This window comes from Oncorhynchus gorbuscha, unplaced genomic scaffold (assembly GCF_021184085.1).
Source record: "Oncorhynchus gorbuscha isolate QuinsamMale2020 ecotype Even-year unplaced genomic scaffold, OgorEven_v1.0 Un_scaffold_602, whole genome shotgun sequence".
Lineage (NCBI taxonomy): Eukaryota > Metazoa > Chordata > Actinopteri > Salmoniformes > Salmonidae > Oncorhynchus > Oncorhynchus gorbuscha.
In genome coordinates, this window is record NW_025745439.1 from 241,845 (window position 1) to 257,481 (window position 15,637).

The 15,637-nt window shown below is 41.1% G+C and overlaps 3 protein-coding genes and 1 pseudogene across 3 annotated transcripts; 2 read left to right on the forward strand and 2 right to left on the reverse strand.

Annotated features, from left to right (window-relative positions):
* Positions 1–568: 568 nt before the first annotated feature.
* LOC124019044 lies at positions 569–2,610 on the reverse strand. Its single transcript, XM_046334403.1, has 4 exons — positions 2,410–2,610; positions 1,652–2,217; positions 1,016–1,438; positions 569–885 (listed from the first exon to the last, which is right to left on the reverse strand). Exons 2-4 carry the CDS (start codon positions 2,122–2,124, stop codon positions 855–857), a joined length of 927 nt encoding a protein of 308 aa, XP_046190359.1. The 5' UTR covers positions 2,125–2,217; positions 2,410–2,610; the 3' UTR covers positions 569–854.
* A 2,154-nt stretch (positions 2,611–4,764) lies between these two features.
* On the forward strand, positions 4,765–7,271 carry LOC124019046. The gene is made up of 4 exons (XM_046334404.1): positions 4,765–4,915; positions 5,736–6,232; positions 6,437–6,862; positions 6,984–7,271. Exons 2-4 carry the CDS (start codon positions 5,757–5,759, stop codon positions 7,000–7,002), a joined length of 921 nt encoding a protein of 306 aa, XP_046190360.1. The 5' UTR covers positions 4,765–4,915; positions 5,736–5,756; the 3' UTR covers positions 7,003–7,271.
* Positions 7,272–7,548: 277 nt separating this feature from the next.
* On the forward strand, positions 7,549–9,492 carry LOC124019029 (annotated as a pseudogene).
* A 3,439-nt stretch (positions 9,493–12,931) lies between these two features.
* LOC124019030 lies at positions 12,932–15,596 on the reverse strand. Its single transcript, XM_046334384.1, has 5 exons — positions 15,536–15,596; positions 15,005–15,386; positions 14,651–14,920; positions 14,476–14,559; positions 12,932–14,336 (listed from the first exon to the last, which is right to left on the reverse strand). Exons 1-5 carry the CDS (start codon positions 15,594–15,596, stop codon positions 14,270–14,272), a joined length of 864 nt encoding a protein of 287 aa, XP_046190340.1. The 3' UTR covers positions 12,932–14,269.
* Between the last annotated feature and the right edge of the window lie 41 nt (positions 15,597–15,637).

Below are 15,637 nucleotides of genomic sequence, written 5' to 3' on the forward strand. Positions count from 1 at the left end.
GTTCTCCATTTAAGGTTAGGGTTAGTCATCAGGGTTAACAGTGAGGTTACAGCTAGGGTTAAAGTTAGGGTTAGGTTTAAAACCACACTTTAATAAGAAATAGGCGAGGTTGAAGACTTTGCGGCTGAGGTAACTAGTGACGACTCAATACCGTGCTTAGGTTTCATTTCCAGGTTTCCACTCGTCACTAGACATAGAGATGAATAGAGGGCACACTTGCCACAAATAACTATCTCACTATGTCTCTAGAGAGCATAGCAGTCCATCAGAATGTAGAACCATGATACCTCTATGTCAGTGAAAAGCAACCATCCCACACAGATAGAGGTGGTCTAATAAATACATAACCATAAACCTGCTGTATTAAAATGTTTAAGTGGTATGTCACCAACCTGACGTTGAAAGCTGCTGACATCTTTTGCAAACAGTAGTGAGCATTCAGCTGCCACCAGCGTCAAACTGGAAGACACCTTATAAACCAATGGCAGACACACAACGTTGACTAAATGTTGCCAATGTTTCCACAGTAAAGATGCTTCAGATTAAATCAACACACTCAAACAGTGGGTGACCTTTAGAGGTTTATTTCAGATGTATTATAGGAAGACAATTATTCGGAACAATTATGATCAATGATGCACGCCTTGTTTATGTCAAGTGAATATCATTGAATCGTTTTTAAAAATGTGATAAGGTTATATTAATTGCATATACAGTAGGTGTATGGCCAATAATCAGCAAGCCTTTGGCAAAATATAGCTTATTCCTATGCAGTATTGAATGTGTAGCTATAGCAGCATGTTACATCCTCTTATCCTGATGAATATGAAGTGTAATGCTCCTTGAATACACCTTCAAGACTCAACCTCCAGTGACGGGTTTAACCTGAGGATAGAGAAACAAATAGAATATGTTAGAACCTGCGAGTAGTGGAGTACATATTTCAAGTGCAAGCCTTCTAGGAAAATGAAAACTTCCATCTAGTGATTTGTGAGAGAAGTTCAATATTACATACTTTTTCAAGATGGCCACTTTCAGCAATGCCATGACTTTGATTCTCTTTGGGTCGTAGACACAGTTCTCCTGTTGGTTGCTCGGCACCATGCCAACACCAGGTGGAACCCAGGCAGTGTCATACCCATATGTGTGCCAGTCGTATTGCCTGTCGTGACCCTGCACATCAATGATCTTAACCTTGCCAACATCCACCTTCACTTTCAGAACCATCCTGTCTGAGTCATCGGCCCCAATGGGGTATTTAATGGCTTTTCGGATGTCTCGACTGAGGTAGACACCGGCACCAAGCATGCCATCTTCGGAAGGTTCGAATCCATTTCTCTGTATTTTCACAGCAATCTGTTTTGATGTTCCATGATACATCACGTAGACGTGGCTGTCCTCAGGGGTGACTCCACTCTGAAGATGACGGTGTCGAGATCTGTAAGATAGAGAGACAGTTTTTTCAGAAATGTGATAAAAGTACAACCTTCTACAGTTGCAGTATTGAATTTGTAAGCCATCCACAAATATACTATAACAACGCCATTGGAGAGCTCAAAACACAATTGACTGCTGTGAAGTTCAATTGTTCATGACAGGTAAAACCAAGAGAATGTTAGCAGTGCTTTACAACAGTTTATCTTATACTTACATGTTGTTTTCTTTGACTTTCATGACCTGCATGACTTTGATTCTCTTTGGGTCGTAGACACAGTTCCCCTGTTGGTTGCTCAGCACCATACTGACCCCTGGGGGAACCCAGGCCGTGTCATATCCATGCTCGGTATGCCAGGTCTCCTGCATGGGGTGGTTCTGCTGGTCTATGATCTTAACCTTCCCTACATCCACTTTGACTTTTAGTACTCTTCTCTTATTGTTGGAAACACCAAGGGGGTATTTAATTGCATTTCCGATGTCTCGACTGACATACACACCAGGCCCAAGTTCTTCTCTTGATGGTGTGAAACCATTCTTCTTGATCAACTCTGTAGCCTCTTTTGTGGTGCCGTGGAACATCACATATTCTTTGTGATCCTCTGGATGCTCATTGGTCTGAAGAATGTTTTCTAAGTAGTATGGTGAATTCGTTTTGTTTTTCTGCTTGGTGTACCCCTTCAAAGCCATAGTAATCAAACTGCTGCTGAATACACCTTTGACAAATGAGCTGTAATCCCCAAAACTATTTTTAAGGCCTAGCCATTTTGCAAATGATTTAGGCTGGAACCGTTAAAGCAAATTGTAAAGTTTAAATAACTATTCAACGTATCCAGAATCAATGTTACAATAATATTAGAATAGCATTATAACATTCGAAAGTAAATACTGGTAAACAAAACAGTATTTGACTTATATCAAGTGTTCAATAATAAGACAGCTAACTTCTAATATTTCAAATAACATTATTCTCACCCGCTATAGTAACAGACGAATGCAGGACTATACCGTATGTGAGGGTTTCCTCCCACTCAAGTTTCATTTCCTGGTTCTTGAGGAAAACGTTAGGTTTTCTGTTTCTTTGTAAGTAAAAACCACACCCACTCACGTTAGAATCTAGTCTAATGGGTACATGATCATAAACATATGTGAAACGTCATGCCGTATTAAGACCTCTGGAGCGTTTTAAAATTGCAATGCGGACACCTTTGACAAATCCATTGACGTCTTTTGTCTTTATACAGTACCAGTCCAAAGTTTGGCACGCCTACTCATTCAAGGGTTTTTCTTTAGTTTTACTATTTTCTACATGGTAAAAAAGTAGCGAAGACATCAAAACTATTAAATAACACATGGAATCATGTAGTAACCAAAGAAGTGTTAAACAAATCCAAATATATGTTATATTTGAGATTCTTCAAAGTAGCCACCCTTTGCCTTGTATATCAGACTATGATCAGAATCAGTACTGTGTTGTCGATCTAAACAGTGATCACACAACTGCTGTCTGCGACTAACAGGAAGACACCGTTGATACGTCTATGGAAGGCACAACATTGACCAATATTATCAATATATTTCTACACCACAGACGCTGTACCTTAATAAAACCTGATTGGATTTTGTGGAGGTAAACAGTATAGGGAACTTCTACAGTTTATTTGAGATTTATTATAGGAAGAAAACCATTCTTTAAACAACGTATGATTATTGATACACGTTCATTATCAAGTAAATATGATTGATTATATTTCTAAAATATATGACAAGGTTATATGATTGATTGCACATCAATTCCCATATCAAATCCTCAGCATTTTGTGAGCCTATTTTGCTCCTTCTTACTGTGGACTGTTGCTGCATCATGCTGGACTGTTGAACCATCTACTTCTGACACCGAAAATCCAGAAGAAAACCCTCTTGGTGTTCCAGACACTAAGACAAGAGTAGCTTAAGGGACATTTCAAAGTGTTTTCAACTTCATTTTCATCATCTCCAGCACCACCCCAACATCAACATACAGTGTGTGAAAATTGCACATTTCTATGTTTTGTAGTTTAAAAAAAAGATGTTTCCAATGACATCAACCAATTAGTAGAGAATTATTAGGCAACGTCTACTCATAATTTGTTAAAATCACACAAACGCACACCGATGACGTCATCTTTTTTACCACAAAACATAGAAACACGCCATTTTCTCATATGTTGTTGATGTTGGGGCAGTGCTGGAGATAATGAAGTTGAAGCATTTTGATTTAGAGTCAGAGTGGATGCAGTACCACAACCAAGAGGAAGACCTGGCACATTGAGTATGACACTGCCTGGGTTTCACCTGGTGTTGGCATGGTGCCGAGCAACCAAGAGGAAGACTGTGTTTACGACCCAAAATGAATCAAGAAGGGAACTGTAGAGAACTTGTCACTCTGAATAATCCTGTTGAAGTGCAAAATACAGGAAACTGCCAAAATATTGAAACAGTTGAGTAAATGAGGGGTAAAAAGTATATTGAAACCAGGTGCTTCCACACAGGTGTGGTCCCTGAGTTAATGAATCACTTAACATTCCTTCATGCTTAGGGTCATGTATAGTATAAAAATGCTGGGCAGGCCATTATTTTGACTACCATGGCGATGCCCCCATCCACAGGGCACTAGTGGTGACGTAAAGGTTTGATGAGTATGAAAACGATGTAAACCATATGCCCTGGCCGTCAACCCAATGTTCAACCCAATCGAACACTTATGGGAGATTCTGGAGCAACGGCTGAGACAGCGTTTTCCACCACCGTCAACAAAACACCAAATGATGGAATTTGTCATGGAAGAATGGTGTCACATCCCTCCAGTAGAATTCCAGACACTTGTAGAATCTATGCCAGGGTGCATTGAAACTGTTCTGGATCGTGGTGCCCAACACCCTATTTAGACACTTTATGTTGGTGTTTCCTTTATTATGGCACTTACCTGTACAATACTGCACTTAAATATATAATGCACCTTATAATAATGTACCTACTGGACAAAATGTATAATATTAGTCAATAGGTGTCTTCTATAGACTAATAGTATCTTCAATTTAGTCGCAAATGACAGCTGTGTACTCACTGTTCAGATTGACTCAACAACTGATCTTAGTCTGATGTATAAACACTACAGACATCCATTTACTGGTCAAAGGTGTCAGCATTGCAATTTCAAAATGCTCCAGATGTCTTGCAATAATAACATGTATCAGACATGTTTATGTACCCATTAGATTAGGCTTCTTTGTCATCTGAGTTGGCGTGGTTGCTTTTCACTAGCAAAGAGATATCCTGGTCATAAATATGGATGGACTTTGCTCTCTCTCTCGAATTAGAATTTAAGAGAGAGGGGGGATAGAGCGAGGGAGAGGAAACCGAGGGGAAACGAGAACTAAACTCTGTCATATAATCCTGAATTAGTCTGACTGGTTGGTTGAATCTGATTCCACAGTAGCAGGTAAGGATGACCAAATTATAATTTGACTTTTTAGAAAGTTGTTTATTAGCTACTTCACAAATGTTAACATCGCATTGAAAAATGTAAATCACAAGCCAGAGGATATAATCCAATATATAGTATTTTCTATAAAAGTTAATGATACAATAGAGATTATCTGAATTATAATGTATTTATAAAATTACAAACAAGTTTCAGTGCTAGTAACATACCAAGTACATTGTGTACTATTGATGTATTATTCATGTGAGCCAAAGAAATATACTAAGGCAACACAGTAGTTGGCAAAAGCATGTGACATTTCTGAATTAGTAGCCTGGATAAAGTCTATTTGTGGTCGACATGTTGCCCTTTTTAATTCCTATTTAATTGGCAAGTATCACAATGTGCAGGCGGAGTCTCCTTTTATTACACTTCAGGTTACTTCCACAGGGCCTTCAGAATGTAGTCATACCTCTTGATTTATTCCACATTTAGTTGTGTTACGGACTGAATTCAACATCAATTAAGTAAATAAAAAATCCATTTGGAATGTCAAGGCAAAGGAGTGCGAATACTTGTGTAAATGAGATATTTTCAATATTTTCAATAAGCTTGCAAAAATGTCTAAAAACATGTTTTCACTTTGTCATTATGGCGTACTGTGTGTGTAAATGGGTGAGAGAAAAAAACATTGAATCAATTTTGATACAGGCTGTAACAACCAAATGTGGAATAAGTCAAGAGGTATGACTACTTTCTGAAGGCCCTGTAGGAGATCTAAATTGTTACTACAGGATTGCAGAAGTTTGTATATTCATAAAAGCATATTTTGCCACAGGTTCTCACAGCTAGAATCATCATGTTGACTAGGGCTTGCCTGAGGAAAATGAAACCAAACTCTCCATACTTAGACAACTTTCTCAACACTGGTGAACATCCTGAGGATCAAAGAACATATGTGATGTTCCATGGCACCTCAGTAGAGGCTGCAGAGCTGATTAAGAAGACTGGCTTCATACTATCAAGAGCAGATATCAGCATGCTTGGTGCTGGTGTTTATGTTACACGGGACATTCAAAAAGCCTGTAAATACCCTCCTGGTGTTTCCAACTCTAAGAGAAGAGTACTAAAAGTCAGAGTGGATGTAGGGAAGGTTAAGATCATAGACCAGCAGGATCACCCCATGCAGAAGACCTGGCATACCGAGCATGGATATGACACGGCCTGGGTTCCACCAGGTGTCGATATGGTAGAAAGCAACAGACAGGAGAACTGTGTCTACGACCCAAAGAGAATCAAAGTCATGGAGGTCATGAAAGTAAACAAAAATACCATGTAAGTATGAAAGAGTCTGTTGTAGTACAAACCCTCTGATTGGTTTTACCTGTGATGATGCACTTGATACATTCTAGAGCTTTCTAATGGATTTGTTTTTAGAGCAAGTCTCCTTTAACAAATCATTATTTTAAATAAACTATGTGAAGAATAGAAGCTAATATAATATCATATTGAAACAAAAACTGTCTGCTTGTCTTACAGATCTAGATACCGTCATCTTCAGAGTGGAGTCTCCCCTGAGGACAGCCACGTCTATGTGATGTATCATGGAACATCAAAACAGATTGCTGTGAAAATACAGAGAAATGGATTCGAACCTTCCAAAGATGGGATGCTTGGTGCCGGTGTTTACCTCAGTCGAGACATCCGAAAAGCCATTAAATACCCCATTGGTGCCGATGACTCAGACAAGATGGTTCTGAAAGTAAAGGTGGATGTTGGCAAGGTTAAGATCATTAACAAACAGGATCACGACATGCAATACAACTGGCACACTAAGCATGGGTATGACACTGCCTGGGTTCCACCTGGTGTTGGCATGGTGAATAGCGACCAAGAGGAGGACTGTGTTTTCGACCCAAAGAGAATCAGAGTGCTGACAATGCTGAAAGTGTCCACCATGAAAATGTGAGTGATATTGAGCCAGTCCCCTACAGTAAAAGGCTTGAAGGGCACTTAATGTGAGTTCCACTATACACACATGCAGGTTTTAATTGAGACAGTTTGTATTCTATTCTGTTTCCTGCAGGTTAAACCCGTCACTGTAGAACTGATGGCGTTCTGCATTCAATGGGAGCATCCAGCATCACCTCATGGTCATCAGAAGAGGATGGTTAGAATCAGACAGACCCACATGATGCAGTTCATAGGAGGAAGAAGCTATATTTTGCAGGCCCACAAGATGATTTCACATGTCAATCTATATGCAATCAATCATTTAACCTCATGATATCAAATATTCATATTTATGTGATGTAAATAATGCATGTGTAACAATGATCCTTGTTCCTAAAATAAATCTCAAATAAACAAGTTTCACATTGTTTGTTGTGTTTTCCCTCCTCCTAATTCCAATCAGTTAATCTATTGAAGTATCTGTGCTGCAGAAATATATGAACTAATTTAGTCAATGTTGCTTGTCTTCCATAAACTTCCATAGACAGGTAGCAGCTGAGTTCTCACTGTTTGCGGAAGGTGTCAGCCATTTTGAAATGCTCAGATTGGGATTCCATATATGTTTATAGTTCGGTATTCATTAGACTACCTGTACTATCTGAGTGGGTGTTGTTGCTTTCCCCTTACATAGAGGTGTCATGGTTCTACATTCCGAGGGACTACTATGCTCGAGGTCAGCGATCATCAACTAGATTCAGCCGCAGGTCCCATTTCTTTCTTGAACGGATGGTCAGGGGGCCGGAACATAATTACAAATCATTTGTAGACTGCAAATTGACCGCAAGAAGCACAAACGAATAATGTGAGACTAAAACATAATTACAAACCTCTATTATATGTGGGAATACCTTAGAACAGATTCCCCAAATGAAAATCACTTGGAGCTGATTTGCTGGTGTTTTTACAGTCTTTTATGTCCAACCATTTAACTGGGCCACCAGTTGGAGATCCCTGCTCTGTGTGCCTTATCCATCTCTATAGAGACAAGAGTTGTAACCAGGAAATGAAATCAGTAAAGCACTCTGTATGAAGCACTACTGTAGGTTTCCTAAGAATACAGTATAATAATCCTGCATTTGTCAAGCAATAGCAGGTAAGAACAATCTCCTGTAATTCTAGACAAATGAACAGTCTTGTTATTGACCATTTCACTGATATATATCAAACAATATTACTGTAACAATAGTGATTCAGCAGATTGTAATTTTGTAAACTTCACTATTTGGTGTAACAGTTTCAGTTAAAGGACTATTTAATATTACAAAGTGTAATGGTGCATTGTATTGGCTTATAATACATTTCACCTCAGCAGAGGTGTATTCAGTTGCAGTTTGGTTTCTAGTTTATGGCTAACTCTCCATACTACATCAACTTCCTAGACAGCAACACACTTCCTGAAGACCAGACAGAATATGTGATGTTCCACGGCACCACAACAGAGTTTATTGAGAACAATGGCTTCACACCAAGTGTAGACTAAAGTGTTCTTGGAACTGGTGCCTATGCTAGTTGGGACATTCTAAAAGCCATTGAAAACCCCCCTGGTGCCCCCTACTGGGAGAAAAGAGTACTTCAAGTCAGAGTGGATGTGGGGAAGGTTATTATCATAGAGAAGAAGAACCACCCCAAGCAGAAGACCTGGCACACTGTGCATGGCTATGACACTGGCTTGGTATCACCTGAGGTTGGAATGGAAGAGGAGAACTGTGTCTACAACCCAAAGATAGTGAAAGGTCATGGAGATAACTGGAAATAACTTGTAAGTATGAAAGACTGTTGAAATACATTGCAAACCATTTTTCTTGTCATTATCTGCAATGGTATGGGGTGGTACGTGACAACTTCACAGTAGAGCAGTGATTCCATTTGGTGATGAATTCTACAAAATATTTTACTCCCCCTTCCTCAGTCAAACAACAAAATAATTTGCCTACAATATGAAATAATGTAACATACCTACACATGCAATATCTCATTTCAGCAAATACTGTCTGTTTTACTGATCTAAAAACAATCATGTTAAGAGTAAAGTCACCCCCGAAGGTTGCCGTGTCTACGCCATGTATCTTGAAACAACAAAACAGTCTGCGGTGACACTACATAGATATGGCTTCACACCATCCAGAGATGGTATGCTTGGTGCTGGCGTCCGAAAAGCCATTAAATACCCCATTAGGTGTTCCTGAATCCGACAGGGGCTTTCTGAAACTAAGGGTGGATTTTGGAAGAGTTCTGATCATAGACAATTACCACTTGTTCTGACTGGCTACCAGCAGGTGTTGGGATGGTGCAGATCAACCAAGAGGAAGACTTGTGTGTCTACAATCCAAAGACAATCAAAGTGTGGGCAATGACATCGTGAATATTATTGATTATATTTCTGAAGTATTTGTTATGATTGTTACATGAATAATTGCATATTGCAATAGGTAGCCTGATTAGGCCTATTGTGAAATATAGCCTTAATTAGTGAATATGGTCTATTCACTCATTAACGCATGGTGATGTCACCATGGAAGGCCAGAACTCCATCCCATCAAAACAGTCTTCTCAAACAGCTCTTACATTATCACTGAATGTACAAAACATTATGAACACCCGCTGTTTCCATGACATAAACAGATGTTTAAACCTTGAGACAACTGAGACATGGATTATGTATGTCTGCCATTCAGAGGGTGAATGGGCAAGACAAAATATTTAAGTGCCTTTGAACGGGGTATGGTAGTAGGTGCCAGGCGCACCGGTTTGTGTTAAGAACTGCAACGCTGCTGGGTTTTTCACAATCAACAGTTTCCTGTGTGTATCAAGAATGGTCCACCACCAAATGGGCATCCAGCCAACTTGACAACTGTGGGAAGCATTGGAGTCAACATGGACCAGCATCCCTGTGGAACGCATTCAACACCTTATAGAGTCTATGCCCTGATGAATTGGAGTCAACATGGGCCAGCATCCCTGTGGAACGCTTTCAACACCTTATAGAGTCTATGCCCTGATGAATTGGAGTCAACATGGGCCAGCATCCCTGTGGAACGCTTTCAACACCTTATAGAGTCTATGCCCTGATGAATTGGAGTCAACATGGGCCAGCATCCCGGTGGAACGCTTTCAACACCTTATAGAGTCTATGCCCTGATGAATTGGAGTCAACATGGACCAGCATCCCTGTGAAATGCGTTCAACACCTTATAGAGTCTATGCCCTGATGAATTGGAGTCAACATGGACCAGCATCCCTGTGGAACGCTTTCAACACCTTAATCTTAATGTTTGGTATACTCAGTCTATAAAACACAGGAAAACACAGAGGAATCACGTTTTTGACTGCGCTGGGCCTTCATATAGAATTGTAGGACTCCTGTAAGGGGAGCTATTAGCCCATAGAAACACATTGAATAACACATTCACACACGGCAAAACAGGTTAAAAAAAATGTCATAACAAGGAAGTATGTTTTGAAATATGTTTCCAGTATCTGAGAGAAATAAGAAAGCTCAGATTATTTTTTAATGTGTAATAAAATGTGGAAATGTGGAAGGGCTCTATTCACCTCTAGTCATTTTTACCGCAAAGTCACTGAATGACCGCCTGACTAGTCCTGTGAAGCTTGTGGGCGTTGTAGAGAAATAACGGACAACACTGCAGCTGGAGCCTCAGTCAGCATCCCAGCTGGAGCCTCAGTCAGCACACCCGTCTAGCCAAGGGCCACAGGGCCCTTCACTAGACCAGCAGCTGCCAGAACCCCGGCTGACCCAGCATTCGTCGGCACTCCAGTCCACTCGGCAGCCTCAGCGACGCCATCTATCCTCATCCGGGGTCCTCCAGTTCCTGCACTAGTGGGACAGCACACCTCTGGCCTGCTCTCCAATGCTAGGTTGTGGCCCTCCTCTGTTGGGGAGACACCACCAGCACCTGACTGGAAACCTGCTGCCTCCACAGTGCAGCTGTGGACTAGCCATGCCATGGAGTACTTGTCATATGGACACTTTTAACACTGTCCCCTGGCTACTGCTTGCTGTTGATGGGGTGGACCTGCCTTTGCCAAATGACTTCATATTGATATTCCAGCAGGGAAGTCTTTATTTTTGTAAATATGATACTCATACGTAGGGGTGGCTGTTACTAATTCCCTGCCAGTGAGCTCAACAGTGGTATATGTAGTATAGTAAATGTAAATCTGAGACACCCCATATAGTCTCTAAAATGTTGTGCAAAAATGTGTTTACATCCCTGTTAGTGAGCATTTCTCCTTTGCTGACATAATCCATCCATCTGACAGGTGTGGCATATCAAGACGATGATTTAACAACATGATCATTACACAGGTGCACCTTGTGCTATGGACAATAAAAGGACAAATCTAAAATGTGCAGTTGTGTCACACAACACAATGCCACAGATGTCTTAAGTTTTGAAGTAGCGTTCAATTGGTATGTTGCAGGAATGTATACCAGAGCTTTTGCCAGAGAATGTAATGTTCATTTCTCTACACATAAGCTGCCTCCAAAGTCATTTTAGAGAATTTGGAGAATACCTTTTCTTAAGGGTATAAAAGGGATCTGTGACCAACAGATCTGTATTCCCAGTCATGTGAAATCCATGGATTAAGACCTAATGAATGTATCTAAATTGATTGATTCCCTTATATGAACTGTAACTCCGTAAAATCTTTGAAATTGTTGCATGTTGCATTTATATTTTTGTTGAATAAAATTTGTGGAATTCCATCATCCATTTCGTATGATATATTACAAATTACAATTTGTTGTGGCTAACGCTAGCTAGGCTAGAGTTAAGGTTAGGATTAGGAGCTAGTTTAAAGAGTTAAGGTTAGGGGTTAGCGGAAGGGTTAGCTAACATGTTAACTAGTTGCAAAATTGCTAATTAGTTAAAGTAATCTTTGATGAGATTCGAATACGCAACCTTTAGATTGCAAAATGTGTGCATACTTTTCAAACATTCACTATGGGTTTTTACAAAGTGCAGGCCAAGCCATTCCATCAGAAATTCAGAACGTGTCATCTGACAGCTAGATATACCTACTTACATTTTGGAAGCTAATAGGTTGCATTTAGTTCAAATATGAGACATAATAATTGTAATCAGAAGATAATATTAACATGTAAATATTATTGGTAACAGAATAAATATCAGAAGAATAACTGCAGATGAAATAATGCTATAATTGAAAATCATAGATTAAATGTAGGCTACTGCCATTGAATTTAAGAGCTAGAATATATTTTTTTGAGTACTTTGCCTTTCATCCAAATGGTTATAGGTTCAAAACTCAACACTTCTGCTTTAGGTGATAAACATCGATGTCAGAATCCGAAGTGTAACGAATGTTAAGAAGTTAAGAAGTCTGTGGCTCTGGCGTTGTAGGTTTGAAACCAGTGCTGGCTCTCTATCATGGTTGCCTTAAAACTGAGCACTCTGTTGCTGAGCAAGTATTGGCTGCTGGGGTTAAAGGCTGCTGGGGGTAAAGGCTGCTGGGGTTAAAGGCTGCTGGGGTAAAGGCTGCTTGAGCTGTGACACATAAGATGGCTGTGCCTTGTTGGCCGGAAGAAAGCAATAAGTGGGGAGTGGTTCATCCTGGGATTCCCCCCTGCGGATATGGAACAGTAACCAGCAGTGGTTATGGAGGAAAAAGTAGACACTTTTGTTCCGAACCACAGGATTAACCGGAGAAGGAATCCAATGCTTCTATCACCATCAGGTTAGTGCTGCCAAAACCACATTGACCAGTCCAGGCTTGAATCTGTAACACCATGCTTCTATCACCATCAGGTTAGTGCTGCCAAAACCACATTGACCAGTCCAGGCTTGAATCTGTAACACCATGCTTCTATCACCATCAGGTTAGTGCTGCCAAAACCACACTGACCAGTCCAGGCTTGAATCTGTAACATCATGCTTCAAGGGCAAGAGCCACCAGCTACTTCACATGTGGAAAAGATCCCAGCATAAATCTGTGAAGGTAAAATGGGGTGGGACTAAAGGAATAAGCTAAAGACTTCGACCAACTAGTCTCATTGTACTAGTCTCATGTAGCCAATCACATTGTTGTCATGCTGGAGAATTGGAGAATTTTGTATGAGCCAAAACAGAATGGTCTGCTGGGTTCCAGCGGCTACATTTTGATTGGATGTTATATTTCAAGAAACCTCCCCCACATGCCCTTAAAAGGGAAGCTGCGTGTAATGTTCTTCACAAGTCGATGAAGGCATTACAACTGCTCTACTAAATATATTTTGCTATGGTGTGTGTACATACAGCCTATGTTATACATCAGCGATTTCCTGGGCATCCTCACACACTGTTCCTCCTATGGCACTAGTGGCTACCTTTAGTGCTCCACCAAAGCAAGGCAATTGATTGGTTTGACGTGTTGCGAGGCATCAATGGTTTCCACCCACTTGTAGCTACTTTCTGCCCTGAACTTCACCAGGGCTGCGTTCAGTATGTTTCTACGTTCTGAAACGGTTCAACTGAACGTAAACGGTTCTGTACTGAACGACCAGTTGAAAAATGGAGAGGGGTTGGGTTGTGGGTTGAGAATGCTGTCAGCATGGCCACTGCCCTTTACAAATAAAAATATGTCACTCATTGCTTCAAGCCACACCTCGCTACACCCACCAAACGTACCTCGAAGTCTGTTCAAGAACATTTTGGGGAAACGTGTCATTCAGTACAAAACGTTGCACAACATAGCAAACGTTCAAGAGAAGTCAACACACCTCTTGCTTCCTGAATAGGGAAGCTTGGTTCTCAACATGGCTGAGTAACAATACCATGAGGTTGACCTGAAACAAAACACTCATGCATTAAGTCTCCCACTGCAACTGTAGAACACATTCACATCAACCTGAAAATACTCAATACTAGACTATAAAAGCACATATACAATCCATTCTGAAGGAATTTCACAAATTGTCAGATCGCAAAAATCATCTAGTTAAGTAAAGCTCAAAAAACGTTATACTACACATGTTCCTGTGTTTTTCAGAACCATGTAAGAGGTAAATAAAACTACACATTCCTATCCATTACACTCAGAACATTCCAGAGTTCTGGAGTCTCAACTATTTTTACAATACCTAAGTCCCAAAATCTCTGATGACACCACTTGCAGTTCTTCTGACACCATGATGAGGTCAGCTAAAAACTAAGGGGATGTGGTTGTCATTCAATATTTAAGAATTGGTTAAAATTAGGTCACGTTTAGTGTCCAGGTTAAGGTTGATGAGATGAGGCTTCATGCTAGTACACCCATCTTCAACATCCATCTTCGCTTCCTCTACCTCTTCAACATCCATCTTCGCTTCCTCTGTCTGGACTTGGACCTGATGCTGCTTCACCAGATCTCAAACCTCTTGTCTGTCAGGAACGGACCTCTGTCCTTGATTGTGTTGCTGAAGAGCCTGTAGAGAAGAACACTATCATCATCATTATTAGTTTTAGAACATTACACTACAGACAACCATCATTAAATAGTTGCATCCAGAAAAAGAGACCATATGATCTTACGTTCACACACAAACTCACATCACACACACTCACCGTACGGTGCGGATTGAAGTGTTGGTGGAGACCAGTTGGAGAATTCTGTCGGTCAGAGCATCAGTGATGTCATTGTGACTCAGGCTACAATACAGAAACAGGAAGAGAATGAAGGATCCGACATTTGTCATGTAGTCACATGGACACAAACACACACAGAGTGAAACCCACTCACTCAAGGACTTCAACTTTGTGCAGGTGTGTGAGCAGGGGCTGTAGATGGCAGTCTGTGAGTTGGCAGTGGCTGAGGTCCAGTTCTGACAGCCCCTCTGAGTGTTCCAGAACCAGGGCCAAAGATCCACAGGCCGTCTCGTCCAGCCTGGTCTCACTGAGGTCCAGCTCCCCATCCAGGGCTCTGCACAGGGACTCTGCATGTCTCAGCACTCCCTCTTCAATCCCCTCACACACATGGTCCACCAGCTGAAGTAGCAGAGCTTTGCTGGGGCTGAGGGAACAATAACCAGAGATAACATTATGAGACAGCTCTAACTCCTACTTTTATAAACTAGTTTGTCCTTGTGTATCTAACCTCAGCTTGACAATATGCAGGATGGGAAGCAGCTCTCTCAGTGCTCCGTGCTCCACCTCACAGTCTTTAAGGATGAGCTGCATCTGGGGCTGGTTTCGGGACTGGTTCTGGGTCGGGTTCTGAACCAGCTGTGTGCTGTGCTGGCTCTGCTTCAGAACAGAGTTTATGGCCCTACAGTTGTCAGTGGTCAGACACAGCGCCTCCCCCTGGTCGTGAGCTGACAGGTCCACAAAGGAGGAGCAGGAGAAGTCCAACCTGTGCTGCAGAGCCCTGAGCAGCTCTGCTGCTGCTGTTGTTATTGCTGAAGGTGGTGATAGTGCCCCCTGCAGGATCTGAGAGGCAGAGCAGGAGTGGAGGAAACAGCAACAGCATCCTGTCAACACTACAGCAGGAGAGAGAGAGAGAGAGGGTTCGTTTCACACCAGCACACAATAAAACACTGATAAAACACACTGCAACTCTGTGATTCACATCAACTCCCACGCGTTCCTCTTCAATTCCACCCCTGAGGGTAAGGTAAGTGCATTACACTAAGGTTAGGGTTAGTGGTTAAAATAAGTCTGACAGTGTAAAGCGTCACAGTTCTATCCATTCTAGAATGGTCAAAGAGTGCCAACGAAACCTGAGTTGGGA